This window comes from Arachis hypogaea, chromosome 7 (assembly GCF_003086295.3).
Source record: "Arachis hypogaea cultivar Tifrunner chromosome 7, arahy.Tifrunner.gnm2.J5K5, whole genome shotgun sequence".
In the NCBI taxonomy this organism is placed as follows: Eukaryota; Viridiplantae; Streptophyta; class Magnoliopsida; order Fabales; family Fabaceae; genus Arachis; species Arachis hypogaea.
Genome location: NC_092042.1, coordinates 77,854,535 through 77,878,996, shown reverse-complemented (window position 1 = coordinate 77,878,996; position 24,462 = coordinate 77,854,535). Strand labels below are relative to the sequence as shown.

At 30.3% G+C, this 24,462-nt stretch overlaps 1 protein-coding gene across 1 annotated transcript; it reads right to left on the bottom strand.

Annotated features, from left to right (window-relative positions):
* Positions 1-6,030: 6,030 nt before the first annotated feature.
* LOC112704147 (alcohol-forming fatty acyl-CoA reductase) lies at positions 6,031-23,166 on the bottom strand. Its single transcript, XM_025755678.2, has 10 exons — positions 23,088-23,166; positions 22,874-22,977; positions 11,117-11,319; positions 10,900-11,000; positions 9,910-10,123; positions 8,544-8,705; positions 8,319-8,400; positions 7,937-8,207; positions 7,151-7,274; positions 6,031-6,184 (listed from the first exon to the last, which is right to left on the bottom strand). The coding sequence occupies exons 1-10, from the start codon at positions 23,164-23,166 to the stop codon at positions 6,031-6,033; spliced, it is 1,494 nt and encodes a 497-aa protein (XP_025611463.1).
* Between the last annotated feature and the right edge of the window lie 1,296 nt (positions 23,167-24,462).

Genomic DNA, 24,462 nt, shown 5'->3' with positions numbered 1-24,462 from the left:
ATGCTAATAATGCACATTTGGAGCTACCGGCTTGCATTGGTTCAAGGTGAATAACTATTGTATGAATCTTCAAACATCAAGCTTTATGTGATTTTGTCCCAAAATTCTAATAGAGGAAGGATTCTTAATGTACCAGTTCAATGGTTTACGTTCATATTTCCTCTTTGAATGTGTATTCAAGTTTTAGGACCTTTGTTTGGAATGTACTATTTTGATGAAATTTATGTAATTATTATAGAGTAGTCTCTTTTAAGGTTATGAAATCTAGAATTTGTAAAAATTATATTTTAGTTTAAAATTGTCAATTTTTTTAAGCTCATGTATGAAATTGCGCGATTCAAAACCGTTGCATTTTTTTAAAAAAAGCCACCCAAATCTACTGACCAAAATATACTACAAGAAACACCGTTAAAATCGACGGCCAAATCGACGGTTGGGCCGTCGATAATATTAAAAATCGACGGCAAAATCAACGGTGGATGTGGTCGCTATTAAGCTTGTCGATTTTTTAAAATTTTAATAAAATCGACGGCTTACCAGGCCGTCGATAATAATACATTAAAATCGACAATCTTTTCGTCTATAATATGAGTTTGAGAATTTTACTTGTTTAATAAAATCGACAGTTTTGCCGTCGATATTATTATACAAAATCGACATCGTTTTCGTCGATATCTGATTGAATAAAATCGACAAAAGAGCCGTCGATATTATTATACAAAATCGACACCATTTCCGTCGATATTTGATTCAATAAAATCGACAAAAGAGCCGTCGATTTAATTATTAAAATACCGACAAATTCGTTGTCTATTTTTTGTTTTGTTTTGTCTATTTTAAATTTAAAAAGCGACAACTTTACCGTTGATTTTAATAGCCACATTTTTTAATTATTTTTTCTATTTGAAAAATAGTAAACAATTAATGCAAATAAAATTTTAAATATCAAAATAAAATTTATACAAAATATAACAAGACAAATAAACTTTTAAATATAATTTATACTAAATATTAGATAATGAGTTTACAAATTTATCAAAATAATAAATAATCCTATAATATAAAGACTCAAGACAAGATAAATAACTAAACTCGGACTAATATTCGTTTAAATTACAATCCATTAATAATACAAAATATTCAAAGCAAAATAAACAAGGATTTGTCAGAGTCAGACATGAATTCATTCAAAATAGGGAAGGCAGCAACCTTGTCACCTTGATCGTCATCATCCTTAGATAACCATTTAGAACTTGCTTCACTATCATCTGTTGCTTTCTCAAATGATACATTTGCTTTGCTTTCTTGTTGTGATCTTGCGCGCAATGCATCCGAGTCACCCTCTAGCTTCATGGCATTCTTTAGTGTTGCACTATAATATTCTGTTTCTTGTGAGGTCAAATTTGATGCATCAGTTGAGATACTAGTATAATCTACCATTTCAAAGGCGCGAAGTCCTGCAAAGTCCATAGTTAAATGGCCTAACATGTCATGAAAACACTAACCTCCTAATGATTTTCTGAATGTGAATTAATTCAAATCATACCATGTGAATAAGTTGCAGCATCTTTGATGTTCACTTCACTTCACCCTTGATGAGAAAATGTTTCACTTATTGGTGTCATGGCATCTTTAGCAGTCTTCAATGTTAAGTCTAATGCTCCAGCAATTATTGTAGCTTCATGAAGTGACAACTCTTCCCCTTTACCTGCCTAATAATGAATGAAAATAAACCTTAGCATGTGACTGTAAAAGTATGATAAAGTTTCTCAATAAAAAAAAAAGCTAACCTCATTGGAATGTAATTGAACCAAAGCCTTGAGCTCTTCTCTTTCTAGAAGTGCACTATGTCCCTTGCCAAAAAGCCAATCCAACACCTAAAGAACAGGGCTAAATTTATCTAAAATGTCATGTTTTCAAAATATAGGAGTATCGAATCAAGTGTCATATATTAAGTGACACATTATCTTCGAAATGTTGCTAATATCGGTTGCTAATGAAATTCTAATTTTTTTTATATACTAATTTTAATGCCATGTAATTTAGTATTATTTACTAATAGAAGAAAAATGATATACAATGATTTATTGAGTCAACTATGGTAACTTAATATTTAAGCAATAAAAGGACTATACCTTACTAATTGGATATGCAATGAGGAAGAAAATCAACAGAAGTACTTTCACAAAGGGAGTCATGGTTGCCGCAACACTCAAACCATATTTAGAGCACAATACTTGAGGGATAATCTAAGATCAAATTTGTAACATGAGAAATTAACAAAGTACAAATTTCTCCATAAAAAGAGATACCTACTTGTATAATACAAATTTTGTTTAGATTAATCATACCAAAATTGACATGGAGGAAGATGCCTTGTTCACATAAATGATAAAATCAAATGTTGTATAAAGTAGCTGAAAAGATTAGAAATGATCTATGTGAACATACCTCCAATGCCAATGATTTAGCTATGAGGAGGGTGCTTAAAAGTAAATGCTCATTCTTAATAATTGGCATAATCTTTGCTGCAAATAATATAAAAAATAGGATTATAGCCTCTACTATTTTTTTTCTTTTATTATTAATATTTGGTTAGATATTTTCACAAACTTTTGATTATTAGCAAGCAACTAACATTGTATATGTGTATATAAAAAAGTAGAGACTTGGATAAAGTAAATGTCTCTCAAAACAAAAATGGTGTATTAATTTTAAAGAGTACAAAAAAAATAGTGTCATGCATACCACATTGTACAGAATTCATGTAAATGTGGAGGTTGAGTAGGATGGCAAAACATGAAATGAGGATCAAATGCTGAAATTTTGCTTAATCCCATTGGCCTGTAATTCTTTAGCTGCAATGTGTATATGAACATAAATATATGGTTCATTCAGAATCACTGAGGAAATAGATGTTACATAAACACCACAACTCCGCAAAATGACAAGAATAACCAATATCCAAAAAAGTAAGCAACTATAGTATGAATTTCTACCAGACACAAAAGTGGTGGGACTTTAGAATGTTTTTAGAGTAACTTTAGAAAGTGGTCTGAGCTGCACAGAAAAATAATATAAATTTACATTTTTCTCAAGAAACATAACAATCCATATGTTAACCACTGAGAAAAAAAAGAAGAAACCATCAAGCCACCAACTCAATCCATATGCTAACACATGATTTCACATCCCTAACAAAGGAACTGCCAATGCACCGACTCAATCAAAAGAAGAGAAGAATACCGAAAACACAAACATTAATTCTGATAAAATAAAAAAGGAAAAAACATTGTCTATATAATCAAAGCTGGTAAATCCAGAGCATAAATTCACCAAAACAAATGTCAAATCAAATAGGAATCCTACGAAACCACAGTGACCAGCAAAAAAAATAAAAATTCAATAGGTAAATCAAATCTCCAAATCAAGAAGAATTGATTATGCTAACTAGGTTTCAGTAATATTGATGCGATTGTTATTCACAAAAGCAAATTCAGAATTTCATGATGAAAATAGTAGATACAAAAACTGAAAAAAATAAATATAATAATCAGAGAGAGACAGAGAGGAACTTACAAGGAGTTGCGACGGCGACGGCAACAGGCTCATAGCGATGGCGACCGGCAAAGATGTTGTAACAATGAATCTGTGGAAGAAGAACTTACATGCAGATTTACAAATCACAATGTGATAGAGTGATAGAGAGAGAGAGAGAGAGAGAAAGCGCGAGAGAGAGGAACTTACATGAAGAGGATGGCGCGGCAGCAGGCTGGCGGGGGAGAAGAAGAAGAAGAAGAAGAGGAGAAGCTTTGCTCTCTGGCGGCTCTCTGCCTCTCTCCGTGACGGTGACTCCATCTCTGGCCTCTATTCTCGGGTGTTGGAGAAGAAGAAGCAGCCTCACTGAGATTTTGAGGTTAATTTTTAGGGTTAAGTACTTAAGTAGCGTAAGTTCTGAATCTATGAAGGTTTGGGATTAATTTTGGAGAAATTGATTGAAACTGTGGACTCGGGAAGTAAACGCGGGTGTGATTTTTTGTTGAATAAAAATCGACAGTGGTTTTGTCGATTTTAATTAAAATAAAAATTAACATACCAACCGTCTATTTTATATAATAAATTTATACCGTTCATTCAGTTTCAGAAAGAAATCTCAATCGTCTAAATTTATCGACAGTAAAAGTTGTCGATATTATAATTATTAAAATAGACAGCGAATCTGTCGATTTTAAAGAAAAAAATTTTCACCCACCGTTTCGTTGATAATGTGACGATAAAATTAAAGTGTTAAAAGGTTACTAAAATAATAGACGACATGGTCGTCGATTTTAATATTTTATTTTTAATAATTTCTTTTTCATTTTATCGACGGCAAGCCGTCGAAAATTATCGACGAAAAATCTAGCCGTCGATTTTTTGTGTCGATAATTAGACAATTTCTTGTAGTGATAGTGGTAGTTCTGCAACCGCCGCAAAATTAATTATCTGATTTGCTGTTGTTGTGCTAGCGATTTCCCAGAAGCACCGCAAAATCAAATCTCCATCCTCTAAATAGACAACGCTTGTGAAACTGCTGAAATTTTGTTTCGCGGTGGTTTTTGACCGTTGCAATTTTTCAAAAAAAACCGCCGCTATTCAGCATATCTCTTGTAGTGCTTGACAAGTGTTACAAAAGAGTGATGGTTTTATACTTCAAAAATCGTCACAAATAATTTAACAACATTGCTTATCACCGGTGGTCCAAAATTGTCACTATATCAACTGAGACATTCAAATCCATGATGCTTTTTTTAACCGTCACAAAAATATTTAGTAACAGTTAAAACCATCACCAAACATTAAAAAAATGTCGTAAAAATGTTGTTTTCTTGTAGTGTTTTATTTTTACTGACTGCATGAAGCCATTGTAATATTTATCGAAAATTATCAACAAAGTTTTTACTCATGCACTTTTTCCGACAATGAGGTCGCCGATAAAACTCATTATTTATGCTTTGATCATCGGTAAAATTTAACTTTCTTGTAGTGAAAGATTTATTTGAGGGTATTGTTTGTTTTTTGAGAATTTATTCGAATTTGATAACCATATATACGAGCGTGAAATTTATGTTTATAAAATAAAGGTTTGAAAGAGTGAGTGAATTCAGTTTTTACTGGTGTAATTATCGGTAGAATTATCTGTAAAATTCAATTTTTTTATAGCGAAACTTTATTCAAATGTAATGTTTGCTCTTGAGAATTTATCTATCTGACAACTCTACAAGTGTGAAGTTTGGGTTTGTAAAAGGTCTGAAAGAATGAGTGAATTCAAATTGTGAAAACCTACTATTTACATGTGAGATTTTTTTTAGTTGGTGAGGAATGTTTTTGTAATAGAAAAAGACCAAGGAAAACACTGTTAAAAAAAAAAAGTCGTTTGAGACATTATTGTGGGTTCAGCGATTAGTTTGAATTTGCTCTTGACAATTTAATTTTTAGTGAGTTTGGAGAAACTTTTAAAAAATTATTTCATTTATGAGTTTGAAAAAATACTTGAAAAATTGTTACTCATTTGTTCTAAGCATTTTGTTCTTTTAGCTTTTGCCATTATTGGTGTTTTAAGTTCATGAAAATAGTGAAAAGAAGTTCACCATTGATTGTGGTAAAGAACAAATGTAGATTCTGTATGTTGCATTTAAGGATTAAACCATGATATGTACTGATGTCTTCTTGTTTAACTCTCAACCAGCATTCATACAAATTAAAATTATTTCATAGAAGCTATTTGGAATTGCCTATATATCTTCTAATAATAAATTGCTTATGTGTGTAGAAAGTAAATTTTCTGACCTTGATTCAACCCATATTTCTCAAGACTAATTAGAAATATCAAGAGTCTTGAGCTTTTTTATTTATTGATCGGCTAAATAAGGAGGTTTCAAGTACGAGCATATAAATATTTGAGTTACTTGACCATAATTATTATTAGGTTTCACATAATAGAAATTTCATAACTCCAAACACTGCAAATAGTACATTCCATATATCATATCACTTCATGACATACTTGGCAATGCCAGGAAGATGAACATTTAAGAAGTAGTCTTCCCAATCAATAATTTTTGGGTCAAAGTTGAACAAGTCCATCTCCACATCACCCTCTCTTGCCGCTGATAGCAACTTCATTGTATTCATGTTATCAAATCTGTATGATAAGTATTAAAAAAAATTAAATAAAGCCTGAGTTAGTATTAGTCAATAAATTATTACACAAAGTCATCCAATCAATGAAATTGAAGATTCAACAGATTGAAGCTGAACCAGGTATAAGAACATAATATATATTATTTTTAAAACAAAATTATTTTATTATTTTAAATCAGTTAACTACTAAAAAATCATATCAATTCTACCAGTTTATTAGTTTTTGACCGAATTTTAAATTTTTTACCCGTTTATTGGCAATCAGATATTATTTTAAACTAGACTAATTTGATGTCAATTTCCTGTTAATTTAATTAAACCAGTCAATCTGAGATAATTATTAAAAACAATAATTATTCACTAAAAAAAATATTTTATATTATCATTAAAAATAACTATTTTAGTGAATATATAAAGGTTATAAATTATATAAAAATGTATTTAAAAATATTTTGTATTGTCCATCACTAGTTGACAAAAAAAATTTAAAGTTATTTCCACTGATATATAGAAATTACTAACAATAAAAGATAAACAAACGTCAATAAAAGGACTATTAATAATTTTTTAGAATTATTTAAAATAATTTGAAATACTTTTCTTCACAATTACTAACATTTAAGAATATCTTTTTTACTCTGTTAGTTCCTATAATTTCGCAAAATTTTTAATTAGGCTCCTATACTTTTTTTTCTTTTTAATTGAGTCCTTGCACTAATTTTTTTTTTAATTGGGTCTCTATATTTTTTTTCTTTTTATTTAGGTCTCTATACCAATTTTTTTTTTACTCAGGTCCCTATAAAATTAAGTAAATTACTACTAAGAGGGAGTTAATTGAAAAAAAAAATTAGTATAGTAATCCAATTAAAAAAATATATATATACAAATCTAATTAAAAATTTTACGAAACTATAGGGACTAACAGAGTAATTAAACATAAAAGAAATACTCATTATAAGTGGCTTACACTGCATCCAGAAACACATAAGGCTTGTAAAGTTCAGCCAATCTCATGACAAGATGAATCTTCTTGTTTAGGTCATCACATAGTCCTCGAAAATACTGGCATAACACTGCATTCACTAGTTCTACTACCTGCTTATTGTTAAATGTGTAAGCAGTTTTGTTTCCCTAAAAATTTTTTGCTTAATTAATGAGCAAAATGAACGTGATTATTGTTTAGAAATTAAAAAAAATAGTGTTTACTTTATTTCTGATATTTGAAATTAGATCGTGAAAAATAATAAAAAAAATAATATTTAATTATGTTAAAAATAATAAAAGGAGATAAACTAACCTTTTATTATTTTAGACTAATATAACTTTTATATCTATAGGTCTATTTTTTCAAGTACATATAGTTTCTAATTTAAAATTATAAATATATCAATCTTTATCCTAATATATATTTGTCCCACTACGTACTAAAATTTTCTATCAAAAAATATATACTAGAACATAGTAGGAATGTAAAATAGAAATTGAGAAAATACTCGATTTGATCCCTAAAGTTACATTTGAGCCTTAATTTAGTATTTAAAATTTTAATTATCTTAATTTAATCTTTAAACATTTCAAATTTTAATTACGTTAGTCTCTACGGTAGTTTCTATTCCAGAATCAATTAAAAAGTTTAAGAAATAAATTGAGGCAATTAAAAATTTAAGGACTAAACTAAAATTCGAGTGTAATTTCGAAGATAATATTTTCTCAATAAAAATTGGTAGGAATTGAATAGCAGGATCGGAGTAACTAACCTTTAAGGGAAGCTGGTAGCGAAGAAACATAAATCTACGGAAGCTAACCATGCTATCCAACATGATTCCTTTGCAAACCTTGACGGGCTTTCCATGCAAGTCTATCCATGGTTTTGCCTTAAAATATCTGTAACCATAGTCTGGGAGACTACGGTATTTGATTGGATTGCTAATAGAGGAACCCACATGATATATGATATGCTTTGGTTGGTTTGCATGAGCTACCAACACCACTATCATTGCATTAACCACCAAATCGGCTGGTATCTGAAATTCAAACATAACATTAACTTTCTTTTTTCATTTAAAAATATTCAAATAATACTATTCTAAATTCTTGATAAATAATTATTAAGAATGTATCTTTTAGGGACTCACCATGTCTATAACTCCCTCAGGGCTTGCAAGGAAGAACCTCAATTTTCCTTTACCATAAGCAACGGTTATTCCGTCTATAGTTCTGTTCTCAAGTTGAGAAAAATTAAATTAAGGTTAATATATTTCTATATAGTTGCTTATAAATACGACATTTTTTGGGACCGGAGTTAAAAAACATGTAAAAGATAGTGCATAATAGAATTCATTGATAGACGATGATTTTACCTTGCACCTTCAATCCAGCCAGGGAAGGGTTCTTTATAAGTACTTGTAATCATTGTAGGACGTATAATGGAAAGAGGCATGTCTCCTTTCATATGCCATAAGAGCATTTCTCCCATTGCTTTTGTAAACACATATGTGTTTGGCCATCCATATTTATTTGCTCTGCTAATACAAATAATTATACTTAACTGCAATTTCATAATTCTTAAAGCATAATCTGCCACAAAGCGGAGATAGGGGAAATAACATTTTTTTAATATCAACTACTATTTTTCGTAGAAACATGACAATGCATATATTTTTATTTAACAATTTAAATTTTGAAATAAATAATTTTATAATAAAATATCAATATTTGTATGATCAAAAGTTTAGATTTTGATACATGTTATTTGTATTTTTATATACAATTGATGCTTTAAATCTAAAAAAAATCCGTGAAAAAAATTAAATATATAATTATTTATATACTTTATTTAAATAATTTTATGATAACATTATAGATTTAAACACTATATCATTTAAATATTCAGGTAAATGAATTGAAAAATAAAGTTTCTCTCATCTTCTATGGAAAAAAAAACATTTATGTACCGCATTCATTTTCAATCGCAAAATTAATAATATTATATTATATTTTAGAATATAGTATTGTCTTTAACGATTTAATCATCTTATTTTTATTCTAAAACATTTAGAATGACATTAATATTATGTCATCATCAAATCTCTCATTAACACTTAACGAAATTGATGTACTATTAATAATGTTAATGTTAAAGCTATGTTTGCTTAACTCCCCCTCCCACCTTTACCCTTTCAATAAGTCCAAATCACATTCTTTCACTCTCTTTTTCCTTCTTTTCAAACCTCTGTTAAAAAATTAATAATGTAAAAGAGAATAGAGAAAGAGTTTGGACTTGTTGAAAAGATAAAAATGAGAGAAGATGGTTGAACAAACGTAACCTTAACAAAAATATTATTAATAGTACATTAATTTTATTAAATATTAATGAGTGATTTGACAATAGAATAACATTAATGTCATTTTAAACATTTTAGAAAAAAATAGGACGATTTAAATATTAAAGACCAAAGTATAATTCGTTACAAATGTTAGAGGTCAAAATAATATTTTATCCTATAGTTTACGATACTTCTTTTTTTTTATAAATTTTATATGGTTAATATCAATATAAAAAAACATTTACACCATGGAATATTTAAGAATTCCTCCAAAATTGCAATACAATATATTTTATTTTGACAATACATATCATAAATAATTAAGGCCTTGATTATATACTCATCAATGAATAGATATAAGGAATAATATAAGTAGCTAGGGTGTACTCAGAATACAAACCGCTTAATGCCTAGATCTTTCATGGCAACTTTAATTTCTTCTTTTGTGGCTTCTTTTTCTTGAAGCTGATTCAAGCTGTCTTCTATCACTTTCCTTTCCATGTCAATATCTAATCCCAGTACTCCATTCAGTGACACACCCAAGTTGTGTGGATTCTCTACTATGAGTCCTCCTCTCTCCCCACATAAATATATTTGACTCATAATATGCCTTGCTTAATTTTAAATTGCTCATGAGATCGTGCTTACTTTCAATCCTAATGGAACTCATTGCAATCTTTATGCAATTATAATATTGCAGCAATGACAACTGCAGTTGCAGACAAAACACTAATACGTCCACTATCTATTTTTTCAGGGTTCTGAAAACCAAACTGGTATGAACCGATAGAGTTTGGGATTTAAAGTCTTAAAAACTCAACCGAAATTTAATTGGAATTGAACTAGATATAATAAAATAATATAATTATATATAATGTATATTTTTTAAAAAAGTAAAGTTTTTAAAAAAATTATAATTTAAATTATATGCTATAAAAGATATTTTTTAAAATAATATGTATTAAATCTTTTTCTCTCTCTCTTCTTCTCACACATATTTACTCACAAAAGAAGATAAATGCTTATTATTATAGTGGTTCGTTACACTGATTATATAATTTTGGTAATTCTTAAAAGGTATTTGCTAAAGTTTAAATCATATTTTTTTTATATTTTTATAATATTTTTTTAGTTTTTTAAATTAAATTTATTTTAAATATTATTTTAATTTTAATAATATTTTTTAAATATTGTTAAAACTATATAGTTGTTGTAACCACACACACATATATCAACTCTTTTTTAACAATAATCAGATAATATCCTTTTTCAAAATTTTGTATTTTATCTACGTAACAATTCAAACTATATCAATTTCTTTAATTTTTTTTGTTTTTTAATTGCAGGCTAAAAAAAATAGTGTTGTATTTTTTTACATTTAAATGCTAACCTGTTGATAAATGGACAAGCACCTTCAATTTAATACATCTTTTGGCGAAATCTAAGATATGTTTAACTCCTAATGTATTTGTGCCCAATGCGACATCGTATCTGCATTTGTCATATGATAACAGAAGAAATTAAGTAAAAAAAAAAAAAGAAGAAAAGATTAAATAACTATGAGAACACACATCACAAACGAAGATATATATACACATACATATTACCTTTCATCAAATTTAGTTGCTCCGGCTACATTAATTATAACATCAAGTTGATTGTAAATCTCTTCCTTGGAAATGAAGTTCTTCAAATTCAGGTTCTCTTGTGAAATGTCTCCAGGAATTGCAGCTAATTTTTCGGAGAGAAAGGAATTGAATTTTGGTCCTAGATTTTTCTTGAGCAATCTGAACAAGTCCTTACCTATGATCTGCATATCAAAATATCATTACTTTATGTTTCATATTTAAGAATGAATCTAATTTATGCTCATCTTGATAGATACATGGGCACTAGGTGCCAAGAGATATCTGGCCGTTAGGCGCCAAGTTTGGTGGATCTAGGCACTAGCTACCGGTTTGAGCGCTAGGCGTCGGTTTAGTTAGTTCGGATACTAGGAGTTACTCTAAAAAATTTTCCAGTCTATTTAGTTAACTAGAAACTTGTCTATTCTATTCAGTTAGTTACGGGTCAGTTAGAGCTTTTCTATAGTTCTAGAAAATAGTTAGGGTTTAGCTATAAGTAGTAGATTCTTCTTATCATTACATTATAATTGTATTCTTCACTTTACACCATTATGTTATTCTCAAAATAGATTCTCTCAACTACTTTCTTTCTCTTTCTACTCTTCTTGAGTTTAATAGTTTTTGACTCTCTTTTTAATATACACTTAAGTATTGATACCTTGATAGTATTAGAGCTTATAGTGTCACAGTTTCTATAAATTTCTGCAGCAAGTTCAATCAAACCAGAATTGAAGTCAGATCGAGAGTAATGGCATAGAATTTTGTAGCAACTCCAATATTCATAAAACTAGATGAAAATAATTATTTACCATGGAAAGATCAAGCAGAATCAACAATCGAAGAGAATGATATATTGAATCACTTGTTAGCGCAAGAAATTCTACAAATTTTTCTTGACAATGGAACAGTCAATTCTGATTTTCAAAAATGAAAAAGGCAAGATACACTACTCAAGTCATGGATGTTAACTTTGATATTAAATCCTTTCATAACAAGGATAGTTGGATGTATATTCACACATTAGATGTAGAGAAGATTAGAAGATCATTTGTCTTCACAAACAAAATCAAAAGTGATGCAATTGAAAAACAGATTAAGTACTATTTAAATTGGTGGATTAATAACTGAGTATGTTTTGTTTATAAAAAAGTACAATAGATATGTTGGCTTCAGTAGGTGAATTAATGAAAGAAAGTGATTATATATGTAAATATAATTCTACATGGTTTAACTGAAGAGTATGGTTCAGTGGTGACCTCAGTATTAGCCACATCACAAAGTATAACAGTAGAAGAATTAGAGGCATTGTTGTTAGCACATGAAAGTATATTGTCAAAATTTTGAAGATATGTGTTCTTTGTGCAAGAAAATGTAGCTCAAAACTTGTAGCACCCACAAAGTTAGTCATCATCACAAATGTAGAATCAGTCATAAAATTAGTACAATCAATTATATAATTCATCAACAAGAGAAAATTTTAGAGACATTTTTAGAGGAAAAAAAGGAAGAATGTTTAAAGGAAGTAGAAGAGGTGTGTATAATGGAGGTAGAATGTCTTAGGATCAAGAAATATTAATGCAAGAAAACAACATCTATAGACCTTATGATAGAAGTCAATATGGCAGAGGAAGAATATTACAAAGTGATGGAAGAAGTTACTCAGATACAAGGCCTCAATGCCAAGTCTGTGATAGAGTGGGACACATAGCAAAGTTCTGTTGTTATAGATATGACAGAGAGCAATCTGGTGATGGTTTACGCAACTACAATCAAATCATCAGTCAACCAAAGGCAAACTACAGCAATGTCTTGGCAACTCCCTCAACTATTTAGGATCAAAATCGGTATCCTGATTCACGAGTTATACATCACATGACTCATGATGCACAAAATCTGGCTTAGAAAGAAGAATACACTGGAGATGAGCAAGTGGTGACAGGAGATGGCTTAGGTTTGCAAATTAACTATGTTGGAAAAATGTATTTTGAATATGATTTGAGCTCTAGATTGCTTATTTTGAAAAAAGTTGCTTCATGCCCCTGAAATCACTAAGAATTTGATGAGTGTTTATCAATTCTACTATGACAATAGAGTGTTCTTTGAATTTTATGCTAATAAATGTTGTATTATTCACAGAGTATGGTGCTTAGTACCCACAATTCGCGTCTAACACTTTCAGGGCATGAAAATTGTTTAACGCGTCGTTGGTACCTAACGCCCTTTTTGGTGCCCAGCTCCTTCGAGTATTTGTTTCAAAGGGTGCCTGGCGCCCATGATTCTTGAAGTGGGGTGCCCATAATCCAAGTAGGGTGCCAAGTGGGGCACCCATGATATTCCTAAAAATTCTGACTAGGTTGATTATCTAAATGATAAGAAGTTAACTAGCAGCTATTGTGTATTCCTAGGGTCAAATTTGATCTCCTAGGCACCCAAAAAGCAAATGACAGTAGCAAGGTCTAGCAAAGAAGTCGAGTATAAAAAGTATAGCAGATATAGTTGCAAAGCTGACTTGGGTAAAAAACCTACTATGTGAAGTTAAATTTCCTCCAAAGAAGACTCCCTTGATGTATTGTGATAATCATAGCACAGTATTGCTTAGCTTGCAGCCAATCCGAGTTTACACTCGAAATCTAAATACTTTGAATTTGACCTTCATTTCGTAAAAGATTATGTAAACAGCAGGAAGTGAAAGTGAGTCACATCTCAAGTGCAATTCAGCTAGTAGACATTCTCACAAAAGCTATTCTATTTGAGTCATTTCGAAATTTTAAAAGCAAATTGAGTATTAAAGAAGCAGTAGCAGCAACATCAGAATCACCAGGGGAAGTAACAAGTTTCAAAGAAAATAAAAGCAAAGAAAACTAGAGATGATAATATATATATATATATATATATATATATATATATATATATATATATATGCCAATTTTGGTGGGTCGGGCAGCGCTAGGCTCCGGTTTCGTGAGTTCAGGCGCTAGGAGTTACTCTAGAAGTTTCTCTAATCTGTTTAATTAACTAGAAACTTCTCTGTTCTATTCAGTTAGTTACGAGTCAATTAGAGCTTCTTATAGTTCTATATGGTAATTAGGGTTTATCTATAAGTAGCGGACTCTTATCATTGTATTGTAATTATGTTTTTCACTTCACACCATTCTATTATTCTCAATGCAGTTTTTCTCAACTTTTTTCTTTCTCTTATACACTTTTTAAACTGAACAACTCTTGACTCTCTTCTCAATATACATCTAAGTATTGACACCTAAGTACTGATACCTTCAAATCTCTTACGTAAAAATGATTTAAAATTATAAAAGAATATAATAAAATAATTTTACTTAAAAATGACGTATTCATAGAAAAATAATATTATACTAAAAGTATGCTCAAACTTAGTATTAGTAACGATTTGAATTTTTTTTATATGTTCATTATTTGGATTCATGGCATAATAGAGTAGCACATTTAAAATAGTTTAGATCAAATGGTTTATATCATTGTTAGAACTCATAAGCAAATGGTCATTGACAATGAATGGTTCTTGATGGCTCTCTAACTTTTGTAACTAATAAACTTGAAAAGTCAATAATAACTTTGTGCCAATAAACGTCTCTACAAATGTGTAATTTAATGTTTCTTATTATAAATATTTTCACAATATGAGTTTGATATTCAAATTATTTCCTGAAAGATAAGATATTTTTTAAATTTGTTTTTGAAAGATTTTTTCAATTAAATTATTCCATAATAAAAAAAAAGGTTGAGTACCGTCGGATTTAGCATCAACCTATACCGGCGAATTTACCGTCAAATTTTCTGACGAAAAGGAGGATAAATTCGTTGCCATAAAAGATTACCATCGGAAGAGATTTTTTGTCACTAAAGTCGACGGTAATTATTGGTACGAGAATATAACTCAACGGAGCCTATATTATCGTTGGATTTTTCATCGGTATATTCTGCCGGTATAACGATTTAATGAAACGCGTCGTTTTGGTGATTTACAGTATCTAACAGTAAAATTGCTTTAAAATTCACATGCGGAACCCATTCTCCTTACTTGTCTGAACTCTCTCTCTCTCTCTCTATCTCTCTCTCTCTCTCCTTGTGTTATCTCTCCCTTGTCGTCAGATCGTCACTGTCGCCACCACCGAGAGCTCGTCATCGTCACCTCTGCTGCCTAGAGTGCCCACTGTAGCTGTTGCTGCACATCATCATTGATTCTGCTGCTCTTGCTATCCCGCGCATCCTCTGCCTTGCTATTCTCGTTGCCGTCACTACCCCTCTGTCACTACCATGTTAAAAAGACCCTACAGCCATTATCATTAGATTTATTATTGGTAAGGTTTATTAATTTGTGACTTTAGCATTTTGTTAGAGTTTAGGTTAAATCAGTGGTTAAATTTGTTTAATGAAGTGTGTAATTAGGATTTGTTGTGTTAATTTAATAGATGTAAAAATTAAATAATGTTAGAGTAGGTTAAGTAAGGTGAGATTAAGAGTGCTTGAGTTGTTGGAAGATTTTAGTTGAGTTTAGTGAATGACTTTCTTTCAATTGCATTAAATTTATGTCGCTTATTTTTGTGATGCTTGTTGTTAGTTTGGTGAAATTAGAACTAGGTTTTAATTAATTAGAATAATGAGCTATACTTATTATTTCAAATTGATTTTGAATTAGTTTCAACTTGTGAATTTAACATGTTGTCCTTTTTATTAGGACGGTGCTATTTTCTCTTAAATAAATTGGAGTTTGCTTCTTTTGTTATTTGTGTAGTAATATTTCAGGTTAGTTTTCTATCTCTGAATATAATGAATTATTTAAATTTTATGTTGGACTTACTTTTCTTAGGATAGAGTTTAAGGACAGAATTGGAAGAAAGTCTCGTAGTGGTGCCTTCTCGAAACCTTTGTTTGCTTGAAAATTGTGGAGTTATAAGGGGTTGCACACTAGAACATTTAGGATTTGATATTTTATTGAATGCGTGTATGTTATAATTTATGTCTGCAGCTATTTTCTCTATGAAACTATTATATTTATTTGACGAATGTCTCTAAATTAAGGAAACATTCTGCCAAATTATCATTTAAATTCTTTAAAACATGTAATGTTTGTCAAAAAATAATAATTGTATTTGGCGGGAGATTCTAATTATAGAGTATACTCTGCCAAATTTTCTAAAAAAATTAATAATTTGTGTTGTTCGTTGAATTCTAGGGTGTGTATTTTAATATGATTCCAAGTCATCATCTATAAATGTATGATAGGAATAACTGTGGATGGGGGGTTTAAAACCTAAATTCTTTGAGTGGTTGACGTGTTTGTTGCACATGTCTTTAGCATTGAATCGTTTAGGTCTGAAGGGGTATCTAGGCGTCTGTATCAAAAGTGTCAACTAACTAAGTAGTTAGGACTTGTAGATATAACACTTCACCTCTATCGTAACAGGTTTAAGAATGGGTATTGGATATGGAGAGAACACAGAGAAGTGGACGAGCAGGAAATTAATCGGTCTGCCTCTAATTTGAATAGGTTCGATTGTCAATCAACGAGGATTTGGGTAGTGAGAAAACTAAACATGAAAGAAATGAATTTGGAGGGTAACTAAGAGAGATACAACGATATGGTGTTTGATGGAACAGGTGTTATGGAATTGGAAGAGACTGAACAAGAGCCTAACCCAGAGACAAAGAGATTTTATCATCTGTTAGAATCTGTTGCGAAACCTTTGTCCGAGGGGTGCATTCATTCGGATCGGAGTTGCCTGCATGTGTTAGAATGATGAGTATTAAGTTGGAGTCAAATCATACCCAAGAGTCTTTTGATAAGTGGGCCACCCTTTGTAATGAACTGGTACCTGTCGGGTCCACTGGCATCCTCCAAAACCACTACGAAGTAAAGAAGCTAATTTTAAAATTGGTCTAAATTCAATTAAAAATTGATTGTGGTTTGAATGGTTGTATGCTGTATTACAAGAGGGATGCAGATCTAACTGAATGCAAATTTTGATGATCACCGAGGTTCTAAGTTGAGAGATAACAAATTGGTAAACTCCGATTAAGGAGAATTCCAATGAAACGGATGTACTTGCCTTTATTCCCTAGATTGAAATGATTGTATGCATAAGGGATGTTGTCAGGTTGGTCCACTCAGAGCAGAATGACATGTCCCATTTGTATGGAGGATACAAAGGCATTTTGGTTGCCGAATGAAGGTAAAAATTCGTAGTTTGATTGCCCTCAAAGATTCCTTGGCATGGATCATTCTTTTCGGTGCAACAAGGACTCATTCAAAAAGAATAAAACTGAACAAGAAGAGGCACCCGTGAGATTGGGTGGTAGACAAGTTTGGCATCGTGTTAATAGAATCCCAAGATCGTCGATAACGTGACAGGTTTGAGACATTTGAGATACGGTAGGGAGCATAATTTGACTATACAGAGTATATTTTGGGAGTTGCCTTATTAGAAAAATAACTTAGTTTGACATTGTCTTGATGTGATGCACATTGAAAAAACGTGTTTGATAATATCATGCATATAGTAATAGACGATCAGCAAACAAAGGATAATGATAATGCTAGGTTAGACTTAGTGGACATTTGTAGGTGGCCAGATCTGAACTTAAAGAGACTTGAGAACGGGCGGTGGACTAAACCAAAGGTGATGTTCGCTCTATCGAAAGACCAGAGACAAAATATTTGTAAGTGGATTAGAGAACTGTGATTTCCTGATGGTTACGCCTCTAATTTAAGCAAATGCGGAAACATGTCACAAGGTAGGTTTGTTGGGTTGAAGAATCATGATTGTCACATCTTCATAGAGTCTTTGCTTCCTGTCGTGTTTAGATAACTTCCAACCAACATCTGGAAATCCGTCACAGAAATAAGTGAATTCTTTAGGGAGTTATGTACTATGAAATTTAGCATTAATGATCTCACAGTCAAGGACAAGAATATTTCCATCATACTTTATAAGCTAGAGAGGATTTTTCCTCTATTCTTTTTTGACATTATGGAACACTTAGCAATCTACCTACCATATAAATCAATACTATGTGGACCAGTCTAATTTTGTTAGATGTGCCCATTTGAGAGGTTAATTGGTTCACTCAAGTGCACCGTGAAGAACAAAGTTCGGATTGAGAGCAGCATCTGTGAAGCATTCCTAGCTAAGGAAACATATGTATTTTGCTTATTCTATTTTCAGCCTTGTTGAGTTTGAAAAACTTATATCTAATTAAAATGATGATTAAACATTATTAAAATATTAATTAGGAAATTATTAAGTGTTTAAATTATTTTCAATTGTTTGTTTAATAAGTTTGTTAGTGTGCAGATTCCTTGTTGGGCCAAATTGAATCAAGCCCACTGTGGTTAAAATGTATTCAGCCTTTATGCAAAATTATTTCATTTTAAGTGGCTGAATTTTTAAAGGGATAGTGAACATGTTGGGCTAAGAAACATGTGCACAGTCCAAGACTATTCTCCTCTTGATCCAACAAAGCCTATATCCGAATTAGAAGAAAGGAATGGATCAAGGGTTGGTTCGATTACCTACTACATTTGTGATTGGAATTCAAAATCCAATTTGGTTAATTGCATGCATAGGTAACTGAAACTCAAAATTAAATTGAGTTTAATTTGGCATTGAAAGCTTTGTATCTTCTCTCTCCTCTCTCTTGTCTTTCGGTCACATCCATCAGAGGAAGAAGAAGATAGAAGTTACCAGAGGAAGTCATCAGAAGCCTAATGAAAGAAAAGGCTAGGATGAAGAAAGGATAGTGAAGTTCATCTCATAAGACAGATCTGAAATAAGGCATGGCAAGATTTTTGCCATTGAAGTCAAGATTTGAAGAAGAGCTTTAAGATCTTCCATACTAAGAAAAGAAAGGATCCGCCTCTGTCAGAGAGGAAGATCTCAGTTGCAAAAGTTCACTTCCATTTTTGTTCATCAAAGAAAGAACGTAGCCGCCGAGTTACACGTAGGAAGAAGCAAAAATGGAAAGCAAGGAGCTGTCTTGGGTCAGAATATCATCAAAGGTCCGAATCCTTTCATGGAGCCAAAGACAAGATCAAGAGTTCAGATTGAAGGAGCTTGATGAAAATGGTTGAGAGAGGTACATGCGTATTGGTTTTTGGTTTTTCCTCTCTCTTCTCTTTGTCCGAAGCGAAGCTGTTTTTGGTTGAAGAAGAAGTTGCTTGGTTGAACCGGTTTCAACCTTGGAAGCTTCCCCTTCTATATTAAGGGTGAACGGCCAAAGGTTGAGATCAATGAGAGAAAGTGTAAAGCACAGAGTTCTCATAGCTACCCGAGCTTCTTGAGTTCTTCTCCTTCAAAGATGTTCATTTTGTTTTTTTTTTCTTAGTATTGTTCGTCTAGGTCTCATAGTAAAAGGCAAACATAGTGAAGTTTGTAAGAAAAAACTAGTGAGAGAAAAAAGGTAGTGATCAATATTAGAGAAAAAGCCATAAATGTCTTAGAGTTTTCTTTGTATATCTGTATGTTGTGTTTCATGATCCTGTGGAGATTCCCTTACAAGTTGGGTTAGCATTTTGTGGTTGAAAGCTAGGTTTTGAGTCCTAGTCAAATTCAGATTGGGTGTAGAATCTGGATTTGTCCCAGATAGGAATGGATAGTTTCTAGGGAGAAATTGGTGTTTGTAATGTTGTGACAACATAGTAAAATTCCATCATTGTTGTGGCTGAACCAGGATATATCTGGTGTTAATTCTTCTTCCATACTCCTTTCTCTATTTCTGTTTATCAGGAGACAAAAACAAAAATATCTCTCAACTCGGCACGAGACAAAACAAAAGTGCCTCTCAACTCAACACGAGACAAAAAGCAGAAATATCTCCTAAAGTTCCTTTAAAAGTCAGAAATTAATATTCAGCGAAAAGGGGCTAAGATTCAACCCTCCCTTATCTTAGCCACTGATTACCATCAAGTCTCATGTTGAGTCATGTAGAACAAGGATTGCAAAGAATGATGAGAGGGAAGAATTTTTGTCAAATGGAACAACATACCCAATTTTTTCTTCGAAAGGAGCTGCAATAATTGTGGGCAGTGACTACTAGTTAGAGCAAAAGAAAATTGATGCCGCACATTTTCACGTGTTGCTTAATTGTGACCTTTTCACCTTATATCATGTGAGTTTTTTAAGTCTTCGTAAATATTGCAATCAGTACGATACTAACTTCTTAAACTAATCAAAACTTTTTTATCCTATTCTATCATATAAGTTATTCCAAGAGGTAAATCCTGATACCTCATTGAACAACTTTTCACGTTAGTTCAGGGAATATGTTAGCATACATCTAACTAACACAACAGATTCGAAATTAGTTGCAATTAGTTGGGACCTAATGAATAAAAAAAAACTAGCTACCCGATATACAAGGTAAATGGGTATCAATTCCATTCTTTACAGTGGTCAATTGTAAAGAAAAAAGATAACATTGGAGTTTGGATTCGTGGGGATTCAGGCAGTGGGCATTCTAATTGGTTTGGTATGTTGCACAACATAATTGAATTAGAGTATTTCTGTCGCACTACGTATAAGGTGTGTGTGTTTAAATGTGAATGGTATGATCCAAGTTCACAATAAGGAACACAAAATGACAAGGACTATGATATCGCTAAAGTTAATGTAACCAGAAAGTTTACGCACTATGATCTTTTTATTCTACTTCAAAATACACCATAATTATACTATTTGTCTTATCCGGGTTCATGCAAGTCTAGTTGGGTGGTTGTGGTTAAAACTAAACCAAGAGACTGTTTCAAGTCTGATGATAGGACAGAGGGTCAGGAACCTTACCAGATTGATGACCTAACTCTTTCAAAAATGGTGGTTGATACCAGTGAGCTGATCACCCTTAGGTTGGATGTTATGGATGATAACATCATTAACGTTAGAATAGATGACGATGTACTACCACTTGAAGACGGGATCAATGGCGACGAAGAAGGGGAAGACGAGTTCGATGATTAGGAAACTACCTCGAAAGAGAAGGATGGTAAACCAGAGGAAGAAGATGATGTTTGATAAAAATATAATATAATATAATTAGCATTATTTTAGATATTTTAATTACCATCATTCTGTATTTTTAATTTATATGTTTGATATTTCACATCAGGTTTAAAGAACTGTTTCAATTATTAATTAGTAGGGTACATTATAGATGGACGAAAAAAGATTAATAAAAAAATAAAAAAGACTACTGTTAGAATATTCCGACGGTTAATTTTTAAAAAAAGTTAAAAAATTTTCGTTGGCATTACTATCAGATTAATCCGACGATAAGATGGCACATAGACGTATGATATATCCCCAATGTTATCGTCAGAAAATTTTTTACGGTAATGTTCAACAGATTCTGTTTTCTTACTAACGAGGTTTATTCCATCGGATAAATCCCCAATGTTATCGTCAGAAAATTTTTGCCGGTAAATGTTACCAACGAGGTTTATTCCATCGGATAAATACCAATGCAAATTACTGTCGGAATTTATTCGTTTTTGTGACGGAAATTCCGATGGTACTTAGCTCTTTTCTTGTAGTGGTCCATCAAAGATTAAAAATTAATCATATTTGTCTTTTTAGTCACTTCATTAATAATTTCCGTCAATGAATGATATTGTGAAACGTTAATTAATAACATACACGATACTTGATATATCTAATTGAATATTGACCAAATATGTTTATGAAAATCTATTAATTTAAATTTTTTCTTAATTACATAACCTCATTTCCAATATGATCTAGTAACTAAATTGATAGATTTTCAAAATATATTTGGTTAGCGTCAAATTGGATATATTATGTGTCATATATGATATCAATTAACATTTCACATCATCAATTGTTGACAAAAATTATTAATCAAGTAATTAAAGAATATATATGATTAATTAGTAATTTTTAAAGGACCAATTTAATTGATAAAATCTTTTATAAATAAATGTAAAAAATATCTCATCTTTCAAGAACTAATTTAACTATTAATCTCCTTAACATGTCTTGAAAATGGAACTAAGTGCGCATATTATTGAAGAAATCTGAAATTTATTTGTTAAGGAGAATATATAATTTTTTTATTAATAAGTAAAAAAACTACAGAAAATTTATTTCATTTTGGAAGAATAATTATCATTAACATAACAACAACTCTTTATATGGCAAATATATTTTTAAAAATAGTACAATAAAATTAAATTTTATCATTTTTTACTCATTATTAGTATTTGAAATAGAGCAGAAATTGATGAAGTCATTGGGGTTATTTTAATTTAATTTTTTTTCTTAAATTTAAGTTTTGAAAGTTGAAATTTATTTCATATATAATATAAACTTATTTTATTTTCTTTATTAATTTACAATTAACTCCTTTAGATTTTCTTCCCATTCACTTGAAAGCTTATAAATTCAGCATTGTAATTTTCTAAATATTTTTGTTATTAATTAGAGACTTTTAACGACGTAATAAAATTTTCTCAAAATTTTATTTAATTATTTTTTTAGAGAACTATAACTTTTTTGCATAAGATCTACTTGTCCTATTATTCTAACAATATAGTAATATATCTTATAAATAATTAACAGGAATCAAGGTAAAAATTCAGCAATTTTTTTCTTGTATAAACAACTGGAATAAATATAATAGATATGGAGAAAGGGATATATATATATATATATATATATATATATATATATATATATATATATATATATATACCTCGTCGTGCATGCGCTGAGTGGCAGATTCTATATCCTCAGCTCTCACAAGAAGATAAAGTTTCTTTACATTTGGTTGAACCCTCAATATCTTCTCTACGAAAACTGAAAATTAACCATAGAAGCAAATACCATCATCGTAAGTACTATATACTTTCAACTTCATATAATGATGCCAAAAATAATTAAGAAGGGTTTTAAGAGATAGAAAACACTTTTTGCAAGGAAGCCAGTGGCGCCGGTGACAAAGATGGTTTTGCCCTCAAGGAACTCGATTATGCTTCCCAACTCCATCTGCTATACAAAACAAATATAAAGATTATGTTTCAAATTATCGAACTGTGTATTTGCTGTTTTTTTGGTCCATTTGATAGTTTTTAATGGATTTAGATCCTCTAAATTTTGAATTTCATTTGAGAAGATAAAATATAATTTCTCACCATTTATTTCATAGGTAGGATCAAAAGAAAATATAAGAGAAAAATCATTCAAAAATAAAAGATCGCACTTTATCCTCTAAAATGAAAATTCAAAATTTAAAAGATTCAAATTCGTTTTTAATAGGATAAAATATGTTAGATTTTTTTTTCTTAAAATCTTCAAAATGTTTTAAAAATATTTTTACTTTTTAATAATTTCAAGGGATATATATATATATATATATATATATATATATATTACTCTTTTTAATTTTATAAAATTGATTCCGAACAAAAGGTAGGTACGTGTGGTTTCTCTTGTTTGCTTAATTTTCTTTTTTTGTTTTTTGAGTGAAAAATTTTGTTTGCACTTTATATTTATTCTTTCTAAATTTTCTAAATAAATTTAAAAAAAACTTTGGTTTTATTTTGAAAAAAGTTAAAAATAATATCTCATCATCAAAATTAACTTTTAGTTTCTTACAGTAATGTAGAAAACAAAAAATTTAATGCAGCGAAACTTATATCGGTTAGAATTGATTTCAATAAAAAATTTGTTTAAAGTAAAATCTGATATATATCTAGCTATGTTTTCAATAATTAAAAGGTGTTTTAAGAAAACTTTTCCCCGTGCTGAGGAGTTTATACAAGTCTCATTTCTCTAAGATAAATACACCTTCCTTAATAGAAATAATATGGTGTTTGGTGCATTATTCTTGAGTTTTGTTCTAGAATTGTCATATACTTAACAAGTCTTTTTGCACAATTTTGCATATAATTTTTTTTATTTTTTTATGTTGTAAATTTTTATAATAAAAATCAAATTCTAAACTTTTTTTTAACCAGAAATTCTAATACCATATAAAACTATTTACCCCCAAAATTTAACATAATAAATAAAAAATATATGAATAATTATAAAATATATACTAACACTTTTTTATTTTATCAATAAAATATTTAGAAAACTTTCTAACGTCACTTTTTAATATATTTAATCGGTAATGCTAAAAATATAAAAATTTATCTTATTTAATATTTATTAATTATTATAATAATTAATAAATAATAAATAAAATAAATTTTAGTTAATTTTGATTAAAATATTTTTGTTACCAAACATTCCTGATATTTAATAACGTAACACCTAATGAAAATAAGGCTCATGGTA